This window comes from Triturus cristatus, chromosome 2_1 (assembly GCF_964204655.1).
Source record: "Triturus cristatus chromosome 2_1, aTriCri1.1, whole genome shotgun sequence".
In the NCBI taxonomy this organism is placed as follows: Eukaryota; Metazoa; Chordata; class Amphibia; order Caudata; family Salamandridae; genus Triturus; species Triturus cristatus.
In genome coordinates this window covers 701,524,165-701,546,019 of record NC_140581.1, presented here as the reverse complement: position 1 = coordinate 701,546,019, position 21,855 = coordinate 701,524,165, and the positions used below count along the sequence as shown (strand labels likewise).

The window sequence follows — 21,855 nt, the reverse complement described above, 5'->3', positions numbered from 1 at the left end:
TGTATAGTGGCAGGCTGGCTGGTTAGATTTTTCCTCCGGAGAGGTCGAGCAGGATGAGCGCTGCTGTTTCTCTTCTTTCGAGGATCATCCTGGTGTCACTGGTTCCTAGAATGAGGGCTGTTTCTGTGCTGTGGTTGGATTTGGAGCCTGATTGTGTGATATCCAGGACCTGGTGCTTGTCGAGGTAGTGGGTGAGATGCATGTTGATAACTTTCTCCATTACTTTGGCTGGGTAAGGAAGAAGGGAGATAGGGCGCTAACTTGCTAACAGAGCAGGGTCGGCTTAAGGTTTCTTCGGTAGTGCATTTACTGCTGAGTGTGAATGTACTTTGTGGAAATATAGAGCTTAGATCAAGATGTACTATTCCCATTTGCAAACCAGGGTGATGCAGCTTGCTCGCCAGCTGGTTAGCGATGCAGTTTGCAAAATGACCTGTGTAGTACTAGTTTGCATCACAACATGTTCATTGCCATAGTGTCTCAAAACGACCTGCCCAATGAATATTAATTTGGGTGTGAATGAGTGGATGGAGGTCTTCAAGAAACAGCAGATCTTCTGCATTTGCTTTTCCAAAGAGGAAAGCAGGCAATGTCCACTAAAGTGACAGGGGCTGCTTTTAAAAATAATGTTTTGCAGCGTGAATCTTTTCTGGATTCACTATGCTGTGCATTATTCCGCCATCTAGTGGTTGGGTCCGGAATTATAGTATTTCTTTTATTTTGTTGGTGGGCGTCGACGACATATTACCATTTGGTGTCTGTCTGCAAGAAACAGCAGATCTTCTGCATTTGCGTTTCCAAAAAGGAAAGCAGGCAATGTCCATTAAAGTGACAGATGCTTCTTTTAAAAAATAATGATTCTTGTTTGAGAAGAAGACCACGGAGCAGGCATTGGTCCTCAGGACCACTCCCCCAGAGACCTCCTTCCACAGGAACAGTTTTGTATTTGAGAATGAGTTACAACTCCAACTCCAGTATGTGATCAGTGGTTTGCAACCACAATTTGGTTCACAAAACATTGCTACAACCCTTCTTAATCGCAAATATTGGGGTCCAACTAATAGCCCTCCTATTTGCAAATCAGAAAGGATCACAAAAGTCTTTTCATTGGTCCCAAAAACTTTTGCGAATCATAAAAGGTCTGTGTAAAATGTGAAAAGCTCTTTTGCAAACCCTCTAATTTTGCAAATCACAGGCTTTGCAACTGAAAAAGGGATTTGTATACCTGGCATTATATTATCATCATCAAAGTGAATTTGTAGTTGATTTTAGGGGGTATAGTTCTCAATTGTAGGTGTCGTCTTCTTTAGTACACTGTACAAGAACACTTAATTCCCTTTTTTTTTTTTAATTTGTCGCTGTTTGTTAGCACATGATGTTTAATGAGTTGGAACTCTGCTGTAGGGTGGCTCTCTCATTTTCTTTTTCCTCTTTTAAGGTGGTTTTCCCGCGAGTTGCTCAGGTCTGCAAGAATGACATGGGTGGCTCCCAGCGCGTGCTGGAGAAGCAGTGGACATCTTTCCTCAAGGCACGCCTTAACTGCTCTGTTCCTGGTGATTCCCATTTCTACTTCAACATCCTGCAAGCAGTGACAGATGTCATCCGGATTAATGGCCGGGATGTCGTCTTAGCCACCTTTTCAACTCCGTACAATAGGTAAGTATATTACTCTTGGGACATCGAAAAATTCTGTGCTGGGCTCTGGGAACACAACGAAAAAGTACATAAAATCCAGTGTTTGAGAACTGTTCATAGGACGGGTCGAGTTGCTGGATATGTAGTTAGTGTGATCTGCCAACCACTTAAAAAAATGCTCATGCAACTTGACCGATAGGAAGAGCCTTTCAGATCATCTAATTTAGGTAACGATTATTTAGGGTTTTTGTAAGTGCTGCTAAACCCTATATGGTGGCTTGAGTGCATTTAGGATAGACTATCCAGCAGTTTCTAGTTTGTGTATTGCTAAGGACCAGTTGACGGAGTACCTGGGACCATCCAGCAGGTTGGGGAACATCAAGGCTGGCCCCTTCGAATGTGTCCCAGTAAGACAACACAGCAAAGCAAAGCCTTTCGTAAAAGTAAAGAGCTGTGAACTCCAAGGTAGGGAAGGCGTGCAGGTCTGAGGCTTCCGAACTTCCCCAACTTTGAAGAGCCCTTATATGCGCAGAACAGTCATTTAAATGTGTTATCCTATTGAGGAAAAGTCTGGTGCCGGCTGCTAATCTTCGACCAGGACCCCCATAGCTGGTTTTCCATTGAGAAGCGGAACCGCACTGTACTGGGCATGCTGTCTGTGGCACTGCATTTTCCTTTCCTGGAAAGGTTTAAAGGAAAATTTGAAAAGCACCAGCAGCAGCTGCTCAGTAGCAGCATATGAAGTTTGTGAGACATGATTCACAGTCTGTGACTGGCTAGGCTGTCTGAAGAGACCCACCACCTCACACCGAGTGTCGTGTAAGAGGGCGAGGATGCTATGTTGTAACTGTGATGGCCAAACCTAGATCAGACAACCAATCAATTTACATGTGGCATGATATGCTTGGCTGAGCAGAAGGGCTTCAAGGTTCCTGCTGCCCACGTAAGTGCAGGGATCTCTGGTCTGGGAGACACGCACCCTGCTGTGCTCAAATGGTGATAAATATTCTCTTTGTGCAACCTCCCCTATAAAACGATTTCGGAATCCTTGAGCCAAAGGTAAACCTTTTTACGTTCCTCCACGTAATTGTAAGTTTTCCCATTTCTTTCTCTGAGCCTTCAGAGTTTGAAAATTGAAAAGGCATTCGTCTGCTGCTGTGGCATAAGTGTCTGGAGCGGCCTGTGTGTAGATCTTCAGGGTTACTGATAGGGACTGTGACAGCACTGCCGCCTTGTAATCACACTGAGGCCGAGGTGCATTGTGGGAGCTGGCGCACGTGACGGCAGCCTCAAGGTTCACAAGCAAAGCCCTGCTGATAAATAAATGCCATTTAGGTCTGAGAATTCATTATACGAGAGCGTGCGCCGCCTACACTCCCACCCCCGCGCTTCTTTATTACGATGTCTGCCCTCCTGCCTTTATTGAGTGTTTACATGCTGGTATCAGACAGCACCCGAGCCGAGCATGCATTTGAACAGAGCAGGAAACATAAATACCCTCTTTCCTGTTTACACATTCTCATACACGTGCGGCCCACCGTTCTTCGCAACCTCTTTTGCATACTCACGCTTACAGTGCATGGCTCAGAGGTGGCCTGGTCTTCTGCAATAGGTTCCGTCTAGTACGTATTGGCTGCAGGTGGTATGTGGAAATCACGGGTACGCGGTCTGTACACCAGTATGTTGCTGCAGGGAATTTTGCAGCAGCTCAGCTCCAAGGCACAGGCTGTGCTTCATATAATGAAGACATTTGGCTACGTCCGAATTATTTATTTAAGAGCTTTAGTCGCATGCTCTTTGTATGTTAATCCCCCTTGAAATGGACACATTATCAATTTGGCTACAGAGCATTGGTGGGGGCTAAGGAAGCTAAGGTCAGCAGGATTCAAATATTTTGCAAGTCTCTGCTGCGCTGCAGTGTAGAATGGATCCTCTCCGTGGATCGTAAACGAGCCGATTTGCGCCTTCAAGGTATGGTTTGTGACAGAAATTATAAGAAATTCCTCAACCGAGGCAACCTCCGGCATGATCACATTGCTTAACTCAATGGCGTCATGTTTCTGAAAAGTTCACCTTGTCTGAAGATCCAAACACTTAAAAAAGTACATTATTTTAAGAATCTGTATTGATCACTTTTGAGATAACCGAGCCCCCAAACAACTGCTGATGGTAGGTAGTCATGCTTGTGTGTGCAGAGAAGTGTTTCTGCTGAGATGATGCAAGTACAATGTTGTTACCTATCCCTCCTTAAGCCATTGTAGTAGCCTGGTTCTTTTTCAATATATATGGTAAAAATGTGTCACAAACATTCTATTTTATTGATCCCTTACCCCCTACTCCACTTCCTGCATCAGCGGCAGCGAATGTTGGCCTGCGTTGACCGGAGGATATTTACAGGATGAGGTTTTTGTAACAGACAGAAGAGAATCTTGCTTCTGACAGAGATAAAAGATTTCAAACTGACGTGTGGTTGAACCAGCCAGGGCCCTATTACTGGAAGCCTGGGGCATTCGCTGTCACTCCTGGCAAACTGAACTCTTGCAACGTTGAAAAATAGAGCGAAAAATCAATTTCTGCACTTGGCCCAAATACTCGAAGACAGACCAACTTGTTTGCTTCTTTCTGAGAAGGCAAGAACACGTAGTACTGAGAACCATTCGTTCACCTCGATGTGAGAGATGTTACAGTCAGAGAATATAGTATCCTCTCGCAAGAAATAAGTAGCTCCAATTTCTTAGAGTGACATATTTTTCCGTGGACTTGAGTGAGAATAAATGAGCCCTTTTGTTATACGAAGCAGAGTTTTGGAGGGCGACGTAATGCTGAGACTCAAGTCTTAATTGTAGACGGTATCTTACACCAACCCATGATAGCTATGTACAGGCATGGTGGGGGAGAGAGCGACTCTTTATTTAGCGACATTGATGAATTGCACGAGTTTGTGACTGTTCCTGTGGCTGACTGATACACATCAATACTTCTGGGGCATTGATCCCTTCAGTCCTCTCATCCTGTCCTTCTCGATGACCTATGCACAGTTCTCAAGCTTCTGACGTATTATTCGGGTAGTTCCCGGGATAGCCGGTCACTGTCAGTAACTTGGGGTTAGAAAGTTCAGTGCAGAACAGCCTGTGACAGGAAGACTTGTATGAAGTGAAGCATGTGTTTCAGTCTGGATGCTAAGCATAGCTGCAGAATGAGTAACACTTTCTTGGAAATGTCCCATTTTAGCATCCCGGGCTCTGCTGTTTGTGCCTATGACATGGCTGACATTGCCAGTGTGTTTACTGGACGATTCAAAGAACAGAAGTCTCCGGACTCCACCTGGACACCAGTTCCAGAGGAGCGTGTGCCCCGACCACGGTAAGGACCATTTGGTAGAGGTGCTTCATCGTTGTGGTGTGATAAGTCTATCCTGTGCCTGTTCTGCTTCTTCATATCAACTGCTCTGAACTGGGTGTGTGGGTGCTGAGGTTGTATTCCACATTTACGTGAGTGACCTGCTTCAAACTGTGTAGCTCATATAGGATAGCGAACCAAAGCCTGGGAGCACATGAGAGGGAAAGAGGTCCACACTCGCCTAAATAAAGAGCCACGGTTTGGCGTAGAATGGAAGAGGCGCTCCCCTCCAGGATGGAAAGCAAGGAGTTAGGTTAGAGGGGGAGAAGTGCACCTGCATCAGTAGAGACCATCCCAGGTTTGTGTAGATGTTCTGTGGTTGTGGTCTCACCCTATCACTCTCCTTCCTCTCCAGAGTGGTAAACCTTTACCCGTTCACTTTAGCTCTTCGCTAGGCTTATGTATCGTTGGACACTGGTGATGCGGCCCATGCTAGATTTTCTGAATATTCAGGTATGACTGTTTTGCTGAGAATAAATAAAATTATTAAAATAGTGGCTATTCTTAAAATCTGGCATTGATTGTTCCCACATGACTTCTATTGAATTGTGTTGTATCCCGCCTGCTCCGCGTTTTATACTCCACAGCTCCTCAAAGTTGGGCTTTCTCTGTTCACATATTCGAAGTTTATAAAGAAATGGCCCATTTCTGTCTACTTGGCATTCCCCGTTCCTTATAGATTCACCATTTTGCTCTTACACTGCCTTATTTTTCACTTGCCTATCCGAGTTGTAAAAGTTTATGCAGTGAGATCTTTTTGTTAGTGAATTCTTCCTTGTCTATGAATTTATACCTGTCTGTTCATTTCATGAAGCCTCGAACCCTATTTTTCGCGTCAACTCTCCGAAGGCTTTGCAGCGCCCTCGGCTACAGCTTGATGCTTGCTAGACTGCTGCGTCGGTAGGTCTGACGCTGAGCTAATGCCATTTTTTTCCACTCCAGTGTAAATTGAAGTCCTTCTCAAGCAGATCTGAATTCTGCTCTGGCCTTCAGTGAGGGAATGAACAGGCCCATAGGAGATCTAAGAATATATTATTTGGTGACATTCTGCTTTGTTCAGCTTCCTCATCAAGGCCATTGGCACTCGCGGGACTCATGCTATATGCTTAGTAAAGCAATTTTATTCCTAAGTACTTAACAAGCAGTTTCATCCTCATGTCCTTTACAGGCCAGGTTCCTGCGCTGGTGCTGCAGCCATGGAGAAATATGTGACCTCGACGGTCTTTCCAGATGACACCCTAAACTTCATCAAAACACACCCGCTCATGGACGAAGCGGTGCCATCGGTGGTCAACAGGCCGTGGTTCCTGCGGACCATGGTCAGGTAAGAGTTTTTGATTTGACTTTGAGTCGCCCGTGTGTTATTGAGATGTTGCAAAGGCCTGTTATCCTTGTTGCACCTCTGCTTGCACGTGCAGATCCATGCATCTGTCCTCGCGTTGTCCTGGTTCCAGACACTGCCAGGTGCTGGGCTTTTCCAACGGGGTTGAGTAGCTGGACCCAAAGCTCTGGGGAGCCAACGAGCAGGGACTTGTTGTGCATGTGTTTGCTTGGTTTTGGTTGTCTGCGGTCAGATGGGGTTGCAGACAAGTCAAATGTCGGTGAGGTTCGCAGATGTGCCGAGTGCTGGTCTGTCAGAGTTCAGTGTGCAGGATGTGGAAATGGCTGACAGGATACACGTAATGTGTGTGTCCAGCACACTCAGTAACTCCATAAACAGTGACCGGCTCCAAACGGACGTGACCTCTGTCCGTTGTACGTCAGTGATGCATAAGCACAGGTGCAATACTTGAACAACGTGGGAGTCTGAAAAATAAGCATGATGACGGTGAAGCGTGTAATGCATTATACACAACTGTGCTCAGCTGTAACAGGCAATTCTCTCCAGCTGGCATGGCGCCTTGGGAGCAAGCAGCCAAAAATGGATGATCGTCCGGACTGCGTGCCTTGTATCGCTGCCTTCGGAGTCTTTCACGTATGTTAGGTGATGGCATCTTCTACTGGCTAGGATCTTGACTGTGAAACCGTTAGATCACAGTGCTAATCCCAGCATTCCACTTCACCTCGCGTGCTCTTAGCACTATTCCCTGTTAAACGTATCTGCCAGAAACGTGGAGCGCTTAGAAACCTGTGTAGCACCAGTATGCAGATTAATCTGACCAAGTTGGGTATGGAAGAAAAATGCTAACCTCAGAGATTACACATTTTTGTATAACAGTTCTCCTAAAAACTGCAATGTGCTCTCCTCTTTGATGTAGCACAGTAAACATTCAACGCATTTAGACCATACCCGAACAGGCAAAAAATCACGCTACACCAAGAAAAATTGACTTCTTAAAGCAAAAGAATTGTGTCAAATGAATGCCCCTATCTTTCTGTATCGTTTTTGGACTTGGTTTATGAATGCCCAGTTGGGAACATGGCGATTTCTTTCCCTACACAGCTCACTTCTGACTCCTCACCTACAGATAGATATTTTCACCACTGAGTTTACTTTGGGAAGATGTGACCTAGCGCCTAGACTGTGCACAGTAGGCCGTCTAATACCGGATTCCAAACTTTGAAAATTGGGAGAGTCAGGATACATCGTCTCTGTGTGAATATGTTCCCCTCTCTGCCAAATGTGGTCAATCTTAGAAACAGACTAACCCAGACACAATCACTGTGTTAATCTGTAGATTTGCAGTTGTACCTGTGTCCCCGCGCTGAAGCTGCGATGAAGCAGCTCAAATGTCACAGGAAGTAAACACCAGTTCAAGAGTGCATATGGAAATGTGCAAATGAAAGGCGGCTTGAAAAAGCAAGCGGAGAGGCGCTAGACAGCAGCGGTTAGTCATGGTTACAAGGCGGAGGGTCTCCTGCGACGTCTTTCGATCGCCGTTCACGACTGCGTACGTCACTTCACTCACATTTACAATTCATACAGGGCACTCAGGCCATAGTGCCACTGAAGTGAGAGAAAGCCTTTTCAATGAGGGCGGCTGGTTGGGCTAATTGCCAGATTAGTCAATGGGCCAAGCTGGCCTTTGTGACGCTAGCGCAGACAACAAGTAACCCCAAGCACCGTGTATTTATTTATTTATTTATTTATAGAGCACAACATTCATCCGAATAGGATATCAAGGCACTAGAAGAGCGAGATCCATAGTAGGGGTGAGGTGATGAATGCTGCCACTGTGGGTATGGAAATTGTGTTGTGGCTGCCCTAGAGTGGTGAGTCTCCTCCGTGTGATGTGGGCCTGTCTACTGTCGTCTCCTCCCCTTTTCAGGTGTGTGTGTGTGTGTCTGTGTGCAAGGCTACTTGTGCATTTTCCCAATAGTACGTATTTGGTTAAACGAAGTGCTTAATTTGTAATAAAATATGCCCCAGGGCCCTCGTCAGTAGGCCACTGAAGCTTTCACCTCCCATTGCTCCTGCCAGCGCTGCCAACGTCAATATATATATGCAACTAATAACAATTGCACTTTAAAAAGTGTGATAACTCAGACTATTCCAGGACCCCAAAGCTATAAGAATGTATTGGGCGGCAGGAATGAATCATGTTGTGTGTATATATATATCTTGAATTAATAAACCTCCTCTGTTCTGCTCATCTCTATAGACTACCCAAACAGCGCCACCATGTGGCAATGTGCCAAACTGTCATAAGTGCCAGTATTCACAATTAGGTGTCAGTGCCGAGCACTGGAAACCACAGGCTCGAATTAAGCACTGCTACAACTTAGTCACCCACTGTGTGGAAGATGTGTGAGCAAGAACAAGAGCATGCTCAGCTTTTTTGGCGTACATCTTTTTATTTAGAGCTAGGTCTGGTTCCATCAGAACTCTTACCCTCAAGACAGAATTTTTCTCGCCCAAAAAAAAATTGCATCCTTGCTTTGACACAAAAAAGCACATTTGATCTTGTACGCCATTTCTTCCTTAATACCATGTGCAATTGGTGGATTTGTGACTGTCCTTTGTCTGTCAGTTTTGTAACTCTAGCCGCTCAATAAAAACCTGTTTTTGATGCAGTCACAAACCTCTTGATAGCCACCATGCACTTAAACAACCGAACCATTGATTATCTGATAGCATTCATGTAATCCACGATGGACGGCTGAAGTGGTCAGCCGGTCTGTGAGGCAGAAGTCCAGCTATCATTATTGCAGAGATGGGTAACGGCATAACTATCGTTAGTGTAGCGGGTGCAGTGGCACCAGTACCCAGCGGTCTCAGAGGCCACCTGCATCAAAATAATGTCAGTCTTTTCATACCTGCTTATGGGCAGAGAAGCCCCTTCAGCCTCATGCCACTCTTGATAAGCCACTGTCACCAGAACTCAACCCTGTGAACTATAGAGCAAACACACCTCTGCAGTGGGTACATTAACACACTTAATTATATTGGCAGAAAAGTGGTGGGCAGGTTACCTCTTTGTCCCTTCTGCATAGTATATTTGGGCCATCCTTCATATAGTCTGTTCTGTCTTGCGTGGCCACCAGGGGGCACTTTATGCACAGGGAGCATTGTCCTTGGGTGCACCAGGCTCAGAGTGGGACAGTGTGTTGTATTACAGTAAATATGCTGTCACCTGCGTAGCCGTGAACTCACGCCTGGCTTGGAAGCAGCACATTAGTGAACGGCATGCCAGGTGTTTGAAGCTGCCTTTCCCTGTACATTTGAAGGGGGAACAGAGATCCACCTGCAGGCAGATGCAGGGAGTAACTGCACCCACCTGCATGGGGTTACCTGGGGACCTCTGGTACTCCCAGTCCCTGCTTGTAAGGGGTGTCAGTGGGGTGCCCTGAATGTGTGCCACCTCTATGTGGCACACAACCAGTGCACCTCCTTACAGCTCCTTTGCCTATGTGCCCGTGTTTGTAATACAGCATAGCGTGTTTATGGGGAACCCCTCCTTGAGACTGTGTTAGTGCACATATGTAGCACCAGTGCGATCTGAATTACAGAAGAGCTGTGTCTGAATCTGCAAACCTTTCTGCACTAGAACTGTGCCTTGGGGGGGCAGAAAGCATGCACACATACCTGTTGCACCTACAAGGCACTCAGTATAATATGCCCCCAGTTATTTAGGTGCAATGCTTCCCCAGCTTTCACCTACATGTGGTAAAGGAGTTGATATAGGTGAACGCTCGGTGATGGTTACCTATTCCTGATATTTTTTACACGTCACCTGCAGATGAAATGTCAAAGTCATAGGGCAGTGATAGGGCCGAAAGGCTGCCCTGCTCAGCTGGAGTACTTTGGTGTGATCAGGGCACTGACAAATAAACAGTGTCTTCAACAGCCATCACTTGAGTTTGCATTGCTTTCTCACCCTAGAGGGCATGCCCAAGGCACCTCATCCCTAACTGACTAATTGGTTTCAGGCAGACACACAGTTAGCGATCTGCGACAGCACGCGTGTGCCAGCGTATGGTGCCTCTGTCTCTTTAAAGATGCAATGCTGATAATTTAGCTTCAGATCACCCCGCTTCTATCTTCCATTAATCATTACAGAAAAATAAAAAATGTTGTTGAAATATCGCCGAATTTCTGTCTGCTGTTACAGGAGTGATTAAAATAAAGAGGTAAACTTTAATTGTGAGTAAACAGCATTCTGCTGCGCCTTTAGCTCCAGAATCACAAGTACAGAGACTATGTTATTCTGATTTGAGTGCCTTGTACCTATCGGAATGGGCAAAGTAACAACTCAGTCAATCAGACCGTCGCCTCTACATCCCATCCCCTTTCTGAGTACTGGAAACATGCTTCTATGACTTTTGTGGTGAAACGTCCATGTAAACTAGTGGGATGCCCTCTGCTATGGAAATAGCACAGAGAGCAAACTTCCATTTTGTGCTGAAGACATGAAATACATGGTTTTATATTCAATAAAAACAAGACTCTGATAGCTCTTCTAGCTCCGTCAGCTAATCGTCCATTGCAGGATCTATGCTTGCTACCATAGTCGCAGGGCCAGTCTTGGTGGAAGCACTCAGCCTTTCATCCTCCAGTGGTCTATAAAATGAAGACCAAGGAGTTTGGTAACACTAAAAAAATCTGTCATTTACCTCCAAGATACTCACTCAGTCAACTAATCGTCCACTGTAGGGATCTGTGCTAGGCCGCATAGTCACTTGTTCATATCCTGGTAGGTGTCCTCAAATCCTGCAACCTTGACTCTTTACAAAAGAACCAAACCATATTGCATATTTTTTATGGATGGGGAGATTTGGTAATTTGCCCAGATGCACAGGATGTTGAACCAGGGCCAAGATTCAAACCTAGTTCTCCAGTTCCAAAGTCGTCCGCTTTTGCCACTAGGCCATATTTCCTCCCATAACGTTCTCAGTACCTTGAATATTGAGGCAAACCCTTATTTAGACTAAGCAAAATTGTTCCAATACAAAGCATGGGCAAGGTGGTTTCCAAATGTCACTGTCAACATAGGACCATGCAAGTCTTCTGGTTCTCGCTAAGGGTTATGAAATGCTGTACAAAGGCTGCAATACACTAAAGTGATATCCGTTTTGGTGTCGAACTTACGCCTTCTTCATAGAAACACAAAGAGTATGATATGTTGGGGGAAAGAAGGAAATGTTTATGAATGTACCTTGCATATATATAGCTAACTGGGACAGTGGCGAGTTTTAAAATGAAAGGCGAGAGGACAGATCCAACGTGTTCCATTATGAAGTGCCAGGGGCGGTTCTTGGTGACATGTTCGGTTGTCGTTTTAGGTACCGACTGACCAAAATTGCTGTTGATACGGCGGCCGGCCCCTTTCAGAATCACACGGTGGTGTTCCTGGGATCGGAGAAAGGCATCATTCTCAAGTTCCTGGCGCAAACAGGAAGCCACGGGTTCCTCAGCGACAGCCTTTTCCTGGAGGAAATTAACGTATACAATCCTGAAAAGTGTGTATTTGCTTTGTTTTTACCTCCAGCTTCCTTCTTGTGCCCCTGATTCTTGACGTTCCTGCTGAGTATTTTTGTGTGTCTCCCAGCCCAGTTTTCACTTCATTGTTTGCACATTCAAACTCATCATTTGATTAGGTTTTAGCCTCTGTTAAGATGTTTGTTCAGTCCAAGGTAGTGAACCACAAGTTTACAGTTCTTTTTATGCTCACTGTTTGCACAAAGTGTATCTCTGCTAAGCACTGATGTATGTTGTTTACATTTATTCCACTTTAAACTGTTAAGCAAGGACTCTTATTGACAAGCCAGCCACAAAGGGCTCATTATTTGTGTTGCATCCAGTCACTCTCTTTTTTCTTCCTAGGAGTTCTGTTGAAAAGCGAGCGTAATTATTATTACTACTACTACTACATTATTTATTCCGTATAACACAGGCAATTTTTAGGAGCAGTGAAGTGCATTATGCGTCACATTATATAATAGCAGCCGCATCTTGTTGTGCGTAGAGCAGTATTGTGCGAGGCATCTAGTTGAGACCATACAACAGAAACAAAAATGAAATGGGAGGAACTCACAAAATTCTCTTTTTATGGTGCTTCTTTAAGAGTGGGAAATACAACATTTTTGTAGAGCTAAACCTCCACATAAAATGATGTATTCAATTCAGATATACGGACAATGTAATGACACGAACAGAGTGGTGGATACACCAAAGGAAAATGTCATAACACTGTTGAATGAAAATACTTTTTGGGCCAAACGCCTTGTGTTGTGAGATTGACTAAAGCAAACCCAGGCACAGTCTACTTGACTCAATCCTGGAAAGCCCCTTCAGATGTATCAGCGCTTTAAAGGGCCAGAGACAGGCAGGTTAGATGAATAATGCTGGCCAGGTAAGGGAAAAGCCAGAGACCTTATTGAGTCGCCAGAGACCTCATTGAGTCTTTTGTATTGTGCTACAGAAGGATGATGACCCTATCGGGGGCCTCATTGCTGTCTATGAGCAGGCTTTTGATGTGATACACTCTTAACCTTGCTGTTGCTTGACTCAGGTGCAGCTATGAAGGGGTGGAAGACAAGAGGATTATGGGGATGCAGCTCGACAAGGAAAGAAATTCTCTCTATGTGGCCTTCACTACCTGTGTCATCTGGGTTCCTCTTGGACGGTGTGAAAGGCATGGCACCTGCAAAAAGTACGTCAATCCGAGAGACACACTGTTTGTTTTTTTCTCTTTGCCAAACTTCTGATTTAAGTCAGACCCACTGCAGTTTTCATGATCTGCTGCTTTTCTCGTAGGGCCTGCATTGCGTCAAGGGATCCCTACTGTGGCTGGAGTAAGGATGCAGGCGCCTGCTCGCTTCTCTCGTCGGGTTCCAGGTAAGTAAGGCATTACATCTCCGACTGTGCAAAGGCTTCAGCACTCATGCAAATTAGAGAAGGGATGTTCCTCAACAGACAGAGTTTTGGAAAATGCCAATTTGACTTGGAGTTTGCCTTCCTCTTAATTTGACTTGACTTGGTTCGCAATGAACCATTGGTCTGGTCTAGACACGCCCCCTATCCTCCTCCCCCACTCCTACGAGTCCAGAGAGAAAATGGGTGACCTTTTACATCACCTTTTCTTCACATCATTAAAACAGGTTATATTTCCTTGAGTGTTAATATTTAAAATTCCACCCATATGGGTACATTTGTGCTGGAATCGGCTATATTTTCTCTGTGTGCCAAGGTCAGTGCAAGGATTTTTTGCATTTTCTGCTGAGTAAGTTTACATTCCAAGCATTTCATTTTTCACATTGATTGGGTTGTTAATGCTGCCCGAAAAGGGATTTCTAAATTGCTCATTTCAGCAGAATCCGAACAGGAGTGTCACGTCTGCGGCCCTGGCGGAGTTTAAACTAGCCGAGCTATTAAACTGGCTCTCGGCTCACATTCTAGCCGCATGGACACCATTTTCTGTTCTTTGTTAGACTGGGGCTGGTGGTAAAGGCTTTCAGAAATGTCAGAAGCACTGACGAGCGCACACCTCCCCCAATTCATGTGCTCGCAGGTGCATTGTTGAGCTGTCATCTGTTAAAATGGAGGTCAGTCGTCCGTTCCAGGCAGTGACTTATCTCCCTGCCAGAAGTGCCCACAGATTTTGAAAGGCAGCGTTTCACGGCTTCATTACAGGCACTAGACCGCTCTCATGCTCACCTCTGGAGACAGGTTCTTACTGCCTCTCTCCTGCCTTGTTTCTGATGCAAAGATGGGACACGTCTCTGGCATACAAAGATGAAGCATGCATGGTAGAGCATAGGCATACCTAAAGCAGGGTATGTGCTGAGTACATGTCGCAATAATAACGCGCCTGGGGTTGCACGGCATGCTGCGTCTTGCAGTCCCTGCTTTGAGTTACCCCTCTGCGCTGTGGCCGGGAATGCGTCTCACACACTTTGTCTTTCTTCTCCTCTTCTGTAGAGTGCAGTTCGAGCAGGACATCGAGCACGGCAATACCGAGGGCCTGGGCGACTGCCAAAGTAAGCACGGCACCAGTTTCTATCCTGTTTACCTAATGTCAGTGTCTGTTTGGGAAGGTCCAGGGCACACAATAGCCGCATATTAAGCCTCTTCATACAAGTGACAGCCTGGTAATAGGTGAAATGACAGTCGCAACAAATAAGCCGCAGTCATTCTGTCATCGTACACGCACATCAAAAAGACTGGTCTTTGCTGTAACAAAATGTGTGTACCTTACTTCATGCATGTATGGGATTCTGTTCTAAGGCAAACAACGTGACTTCTAGTTTAATACCAAAGATCCATATTTTTGCAAAATGGAGTCTGTTGTGAGATGTTCAGAATTTTCTTGTGCAAGTTGCATGCATCGTTTGATTTCATCTTGTAGAACTTTCTGTCAGTGGGACGTTTGAGCTCAAGTAAACAACTTCTGTGGGTGTACTAACTCATGCAGAGATTGTGTCCTTCAAATATTTAGGTCTCTCATATTCTTGTCCTTGTGTTGTTTTCTTTGAGTGTATGTACTCCTGGAGTGTGATTGAATCCAAATCTCAAGTCCTCATTCATACATGCATTGTACCGGTAGGCACCTGCACAGCTGCTCCAGCCGTGCTTCTTAAACGCTTTAAGCGATGCAGGGTGCTGCGGTTTGATGTTCCTGCTGATTTCCTGCTAGACCGTGTTGCATCGGTAGCCAGGATTGCCACAGGCATAATGCTATTGGAAGAGCAAACAGTGCCATACTACACGGCCTGCCCATCCTTTCATTGTGTATTCGCAATACCCTTTACCTGTTTTAGCAAGCCCATTATACAGGTCCATTGCATACCAATGAACAGGTAGAGCATGCCCTCCCTGTGCATCCTCATACGTGGGCCGGACCCGTACTATAGATGGTTGTACGTGACACAGTCCAAACCACCCACCTCTTTCGCAGCTGTAGACGGACTTGATTCAGTGCAGCAAGTGGACATCCTTCAGTCATCTTCATTAAAGTAACAAAAATTGGTTTGCATTAGAGGTGCTATGGTTCTTGTTAACATTCCCTCTCTCGCTGGCTTCAGAGAGAACATATGGGGCGAACACTACGCAGACCTCAGTACATTGCAGTGCAAGATAGGACCTTCTCTATACAGGAAAAAGGGAACTATTGGCAATTAATGCAGCCAAAATATAATTATCAGGTGGTTTAAGGAAATTAGGCTTTTTGTTTGACATGCCATGTTTACTGCCAAAAACTCTGCTGCAGGATATTCGTTTGTATCTTGCTTTAAACTGCTGGGCGGGTTGGAAAGTGTGTGGTGATATACGGACCATGGATGGCTAGAGCCACATGGGAAATACTTCCGAGACATGAACACATGACTGTCAAACCGGTTATATTTATTACATTTACATTGACTTGTACGGTTAGGTGGACACTAGAAGGCCAACTGAGGCCGCAGTTCATTTCTGCTGTGCAGTTAGAAAAAAACACATTGTTGACTGCATAGGTCTGCTCAGCAACTCCAAATGTGGCTGCATGACAGCGGCAAGACACCATGCAGAGAAACTGAAGCAGTCCATAATACAGCACCATAATGCTGCATGCAGAAATATAACAAGCCACGTGAATTGACTAGTGTGACTACAGTAACCTCTTTCTAATTCTTGTCTTCCTCTTTTTTGCTTTCAGATTCGTTTGTGGCATTGAATGGTAAGGATTACTTCACATCCCTTCCTTCTATTCTCATTTACTTTTGTTTCTTTTCAAGCTTTTTCTTAATAAATCTAAAATTATATCATGACCCCTATCCCTTTTACCCCTCCATTATTTTTTATTTCGTAGATATTTCAACTTCTCCACCACCAGATTACGAAACTTATTACAACACAGTGTATGGTCAGTTTACTCAAGTCTTTAAAGCCATATAGAGTAGAGCCTTCTTCCATCCCTCCCCCCCAGTAGGAGCAGAGCTCCAGTCGTACAGTAGAAGCCGCTCCCTTTCGTTGGCATCTTTGGGCCCAGTTCACCAGTCTTGGATGTGTCTTTAGTGTTGACCGTCATAGTTTAGCTCCTTTCTTACATAGTTGTCCCTATGCCGGGAACGCAACATCTGTGCAACTGGTAGATGGGACCTGGGTTATCAAAGACATGAGTGTGTCTTCTGTCAGGTGAATTCTGGGAGGCATGTCTGTTTAGCATTTCTCCAGATGCACCTGAAGTAGAGATTCATTTCCATGACTAGGATGTCTAATCTCCATAACGCACCAACACTGCTTTATTGTGGCAATTTCTCTTTTCTTGAAAGCCCAACATACAAAGCACTGCAGATCTTTGCAGCACACTCCCTGAGACTGCCGCCATGCATCCTTTATTCAACACGGCTGTAAGCCACCACAGGTACTCTGGTATTTGCCATCTTTGACATATAAAGCCTCTGCCCCTACCAACTTCGTTGCTGGCATTTGAATCTGCAGAACAGCTATAATGTTGGGGTAAATGATAGCACACAGTATGCATTTGACTTCTGAGCAGATAGAAGGTGGGCAAAGGTGTGTCAGGGCTCATGCATGCCTCCTCATCAAACATCTCCCCTATTGTGATCCTACTATCTCCTAGTACATGTATGACACAATCAAAACTCCGATCTTTGCATTGCCATGAAGAAGGTATGTTTGCTTTGCCTACTGTATGGCAAGTATTCATGCGACTTTTAAGCTCAGGTGTTGCCTTTGCCACATTGCCCAGTGCACATTTGACTGAGTGTGGTGCACGCAGTCCGTGCATTGAAGCTTCATGCGCAGTAACTGCTCATTTACAGAAAATAAATGTGTGCCTGCCAAAGAATAGCATGGAATACCACACCTAGCCAGATTAAATGTAGCAGAATTCACTCACATAGGGGGATTGTGATGCCTACTGCACACGCAATGCTACATGCCATGCAGCTGGCATCTTGCCCATCCTCTCTGGGCTGTCACTGTTTCGTCCATTGGACTTGTGTATAGAGCGTGACTGATCAGGACCTGAGTCTAGCTGCCAGATGTAGTACTTGGCCCAAGGCGTGGATGTGTGGGGGTGGAGGGGTTGCCGCAGTTTGACCCGTAAACAGTTAATACATTCATATGGCAGTACATGTGTGTCCATCTTCTATCTTGGTAGAATATTTTCACAAAGAGTGTGAGACTGCTTCCCTGGCACTGTCTTACGAAACAGCATTAAACAACAACTGTCAGCCTCCCTTTCTAAATACGCTGTCCTCCATGCCAGCAAAAGGTAAATTACATTTCCCAATTTGATTAAGGATCAGGCGGTATTCCACACGGGGCAGATTTTCACAGGGTCCAAGCATGAGATGTTGCTTCCCCGCATGCTGTGCCGTGATGGGCGAACAACAAGAAGCTGGTCTAAATAGCGGCTCTGAAACGCATAGACATGGCTGTCAGATTGCTATGTAAGCAGTTGGCGCTCCACCTCATCTGAATCACTGGCCAGTGGCCAGGGCGACTGATGCACCACCATCCCATCGGCGCTCTTGCACATACGGCACATTTTGTTGGTGAACTGGGCCCTGGTGCTCTACTCCTCCCTTTATCTGTGTAGTTGTTCTTACCCAGCCTTCCCTTTTAATTGACTAAAGAGGTCGCTGTTGTAGTTAATTAGATCATGTGTAGAGCTTCCTAAAACCTAGGATAACTAGACCCTGTCCTGTTGGAGGCCCCGTATAGCACATCCTGAGCAACTGTCTTGTTTTACTCTGTCTTTCTGCATACACGTGTCTGTTTCCGCAACTTGGTTGCGGCTGTCTGTGGACCCTGATGGAAAGCCCTTTCTTTCATCTGTGTCTAGCACTCATTACTGGCCTGTTTCTCAGCAGGCATACACTAGACACCCATTGGGGGCCTTGTTGTTTTCTCAATAGAGCTGTTCCAGTGCAAGCAAGAGAAGGATTTGTGAATGCCTGTCCTCAATAGTTGTTTCCTCAAAACATGGACCATATCTCATAAAGTGCTCTCTAGAAGTGCTAATTTAAGGCATGGCCTCTGCACAGGTTTAGGCTTACAGGGGTCTTGAATAGTTGAGCTGGATCACCAGAATGTTACCACTTTGGACAGTTGCGAATGGTTGTTTGTGCCTACCGTTAATGTTTTTTGGGGGGATTGGACTTTAATGGAACGTGCTGATTTTTTACTTTAAGTAAATCAGCATTTGTTGACATTTCTAAAATAATTACTTAAATGCACAATACACAATAAAATAACCTAACAGAAAGTAAAATAACACCCCAAGAACATAATGGCACAGCAAAACTAAACAGTGAAAACGGAACACAACATTACAGCCACAGTACAACACAGCAGTAATTCAATGAAATAATGCAGCACCAAACACATTACCAGCATAGCAAGCTGCAACAAAACAATTATGCCCAAATATTTTGGCCACACATTAACACCTCCACAAGTCTGCTTTCACGATACGGTGGTAAAAGGTGTTTGCACCAAGCCCTACCTCACTTACTACCAACAGCATGAAATAGTGCCAGTCTGAAATATTGTGTGATTCCGACTCACAGATTCAGAACGTGCATTCCCACTGATGCAAATCTACCTTCCAGTTCTTATGCCAAATATATCAGACACTTGATATATTTTAAAAGAATATAAGCACTTTAAAAAGTCATTTTCAAACGTAAATTTGTGTCATTGTGTTTCAGAATATAAATGGAGAAACGTTGTACACACTCTTCAACAGCAGCTCAAAACCTTCTGTTTAATACCTATCTGCCTGTGTCACCTGACCAGAACCATGTCTGTGTTTTTTCACCCCAGAGAGGCATTAAAACATTTTGAATGTGCTGTGCTGGGAAGTGGTTCATGCAACAGTGACAATTCCTCCGATCCCCATGTCGCGAACCATAGTGAAATCAGAGGACAGAATGTCACAGGAAGTGACATGTCCTAAGGCCGAAGCATATTGAAAGTGTTCTCTGAAATATCGAATCCCATCACAGGACATTTCACGCCGAAACCTCATCTACATTTGGCCAATGTGAGGTGACAGGTCAGCTGAGTTCTCATCTCCTGTTGGGACTTTATTTAGAAGAATGGCAAGCATTGCTATTTGAATGTAGCGTTAAGGTTGATAAAATGCATGCCGTTATCCGAATCGCAGCTCGTTTCTGCGAAGCACAAGCAGCATGCATCCATATGTTACAGTTTCCGCATTGCTGCACGCGCTCCCGGCCTGCTAACATGGGACATGGTGCTCCGCGCCTGTGAGCACGGTGTAGGGACACAACGCATATGGGTGGTCTAGAGTGGGATTCAATTACTTATGGCAATGCCTTTATTACCCGGAGTTCAAAAACATTGTGATTCAGAAGGGATGGAAACACAGATGCACAGATTAGTTCACCAGAGAACGAGGTGTTTAACTTTTTCTGCTTTTAAATTGTAAGTTTTAATTAACTGAACAATAAGCTATTTATTCATTCATTCATACTTCACCAGAGGAGTTTTGAGAATTAAGTTCGGAGAGCTCATTAAAATGCAGGGTGTGACCCACCTGCCTGGATCCTGTCAGACCATAACGTGGCAGGTGGGCGCCGCGGTCATGAGAACATCGGAGTTCACTATAAACATGGTATATCTTCAGCATGTGAAAAATAGGCTTGATTTACTCATTTAAAGTGAAGTTGCGCTTTACAATATTAAATATATCTGGTTAACTGATTTGAACAAATAAATTGAATCCGCCTTTGCTAATGGTATGCGTTTCCCAGGCTCCGTGCTCAGCGGAGGGCTCCGCCTGTTTGTTGAGTTGTCTCCTGGTTGCCAGGCAGGGCAGGCCGGGGAAGTCTTGCTATCATGTGGCTCACTGGGTGCTGGGGACCTGTCAGCCATCGCACAGCTTGCAAGGTTTCAGTTGTCATGACAAATAACCTCATCATGTTAGGAGACATGGGAGCTTTAGTCTAGGGCTGCAAAATAAACACAACTGGTATTGGTCGAACGAGTTTTGCTTCTTATGTTTAAACAGAGTTTTGGAATAGGCTGAACGAGGATTTTAGAATTCTTGGCTATAAACGCACCGGCTCTGTTTCACCACAACCCCCACATTAGGTGTGCCACAGTGTGCAGTATCCCCAAGCACTGGTGGATCTAAGCAGTGTCCCCAAGCACTGGTGGATCTAAGCAGTGTCCCCAAGCACTGGTGGATCTAAGCAGTGTCCCCAAGCACTGGTGGATCTAAGCAGTATCCCCAAGCACTGGTGGATCTAAGCAGTGTCCCCAAGCACTGGTGGATCTAAGCAGTGTCCCCAAGCACTGGTGGATCTAAGCAGTGTGGATCTAAGCATGAGGCACATCCCTTCTCACGCACATAGCAGGTCTTGGAACCTGGTACATCCTGTGAAGAGGATTATTAAAGTCCCATATTCGAATTTAAAAGTGTTCCCAAACTGGAATTACTTTCTGCGTTTAGTCTGTACACGTCAGGGGTTTTCGGCCACACAAATTTCACATGGGCAGATAGCTCAAATTGAGAGTTTATGCTTCGCAGAATGGGGAATAACATGTGCTATTGGGTCTTTTTCCAATATTCCAATTACATTAATTGGAATGAGGTGTAAATTGCGCACACTGCAAATACAGAACCCCACGTTATCAGCATTTCAGGGTCCACAGTGCATGAAGTGCATGTCTCGCCGAATGTAGGAGCTTAAGAAAGTGGGTAGGGCTGTGGTAGACCTTCCTTAATCTCAATTCTATCAATACTACATAATAAACATACAGGAAAAGTGAACAAAGTATAGATTTCACGTTGCCTTGTGCAAAGCACGTGCTTGTAATTTACTTACTGCAAACTTGACGGGTCTTCACTTGCTGCACATGAGTAAGGTCATCTGGCATACTGTCACTCTTACACCCTTTCGACTCTTTTCCACCAGCCCTCACTCCTTTGTACCTATCAAGCCATCCTTTCACCATGTGCCCCCGTCACGGGGTCTGTAGTGTGTACCGGTAGCAGGGAGTTGGTTTTTCTTTCATGTTGTCGCTTAAGGTGCATCTCACAGGTTCACCGGCTGAAAGGCAAACTGTAGTATGAAAGACATCTCAGTCAGAGGCCGCTCTCTTGTCATACTAGGCACTGAATTGTATTCTGAATTATAGATCTTTGATCTTCAGATATTGCACTAACACGAGCATGACTAAGAACAGCCAGATTGTTGCATGGAATTGAATAAAAAGTTTAGAAGCTCTGACGCTTGACTTCAGCTTTACTTTTAGCGAAATTAATTCTACTCTATGAAGATATTCTTTATTTGAGTAGCTAAGGCCTTCTGCAGACCCACACTTAGATAATGAATTACACATCGCGTTTGGCCATGCTGTGCCTTGCCCCCCCACCCCGGTGCTGCTAGATCGGATGCTCT

The 21,855-nt window shown here is 45.1% G+C and overlaps 1 protein-coding gene across 5 annotated transcripts in view; it reads left to right on the top strand.

Annotated features, from left to right (window-relative positions):
- SEMA6A (semaphorin 6A) overlaps positions 1-21,855 on the top strand; it is a 184,981-nt gene that overhangs the window by 133,369 nt on the left and 29,757 nt on the right. For 4 of the 5 annotated variants that reach the window (XM_085632648.1, XM_085632649.1, XM_085632646.1 and 1 more), the window contains exons 10-17: positions 1,439-1,656; positions 4,867-4,998; positions 6,203-6,358; positions 11,758-11,934; positions 12,987-13,127; positions 13,232-13,312; positions 14,396-14,454; positions 16,110-16,130. In XM_085632648.1, the coding sequence (XP_085488774.1) occupies positions 1,439-1,656; positions 4,867-4,998; positions 6,203-6,358; positions 11,758-11,934; positions 12,987-13,127; positions 13,232-13,312; positions 14,396-14,454; positions 16,110-16,130 (985 nt within the window). Of the gene's footprint in view, positions 1-1,438; positions 1,657-4,866; positions 4,999-6,202; positions 6,359-11,757; positions 11,935-12,986; positions 13,128-13,231; positions 13,313-14,395; positions 14,455-16,109; positions 16,131-16,262; positions 16,317-21,855 lie in introns of all 5 variants that reach the window. The other variant, XM_085632650.1, reaches the window with a different exon arrangement.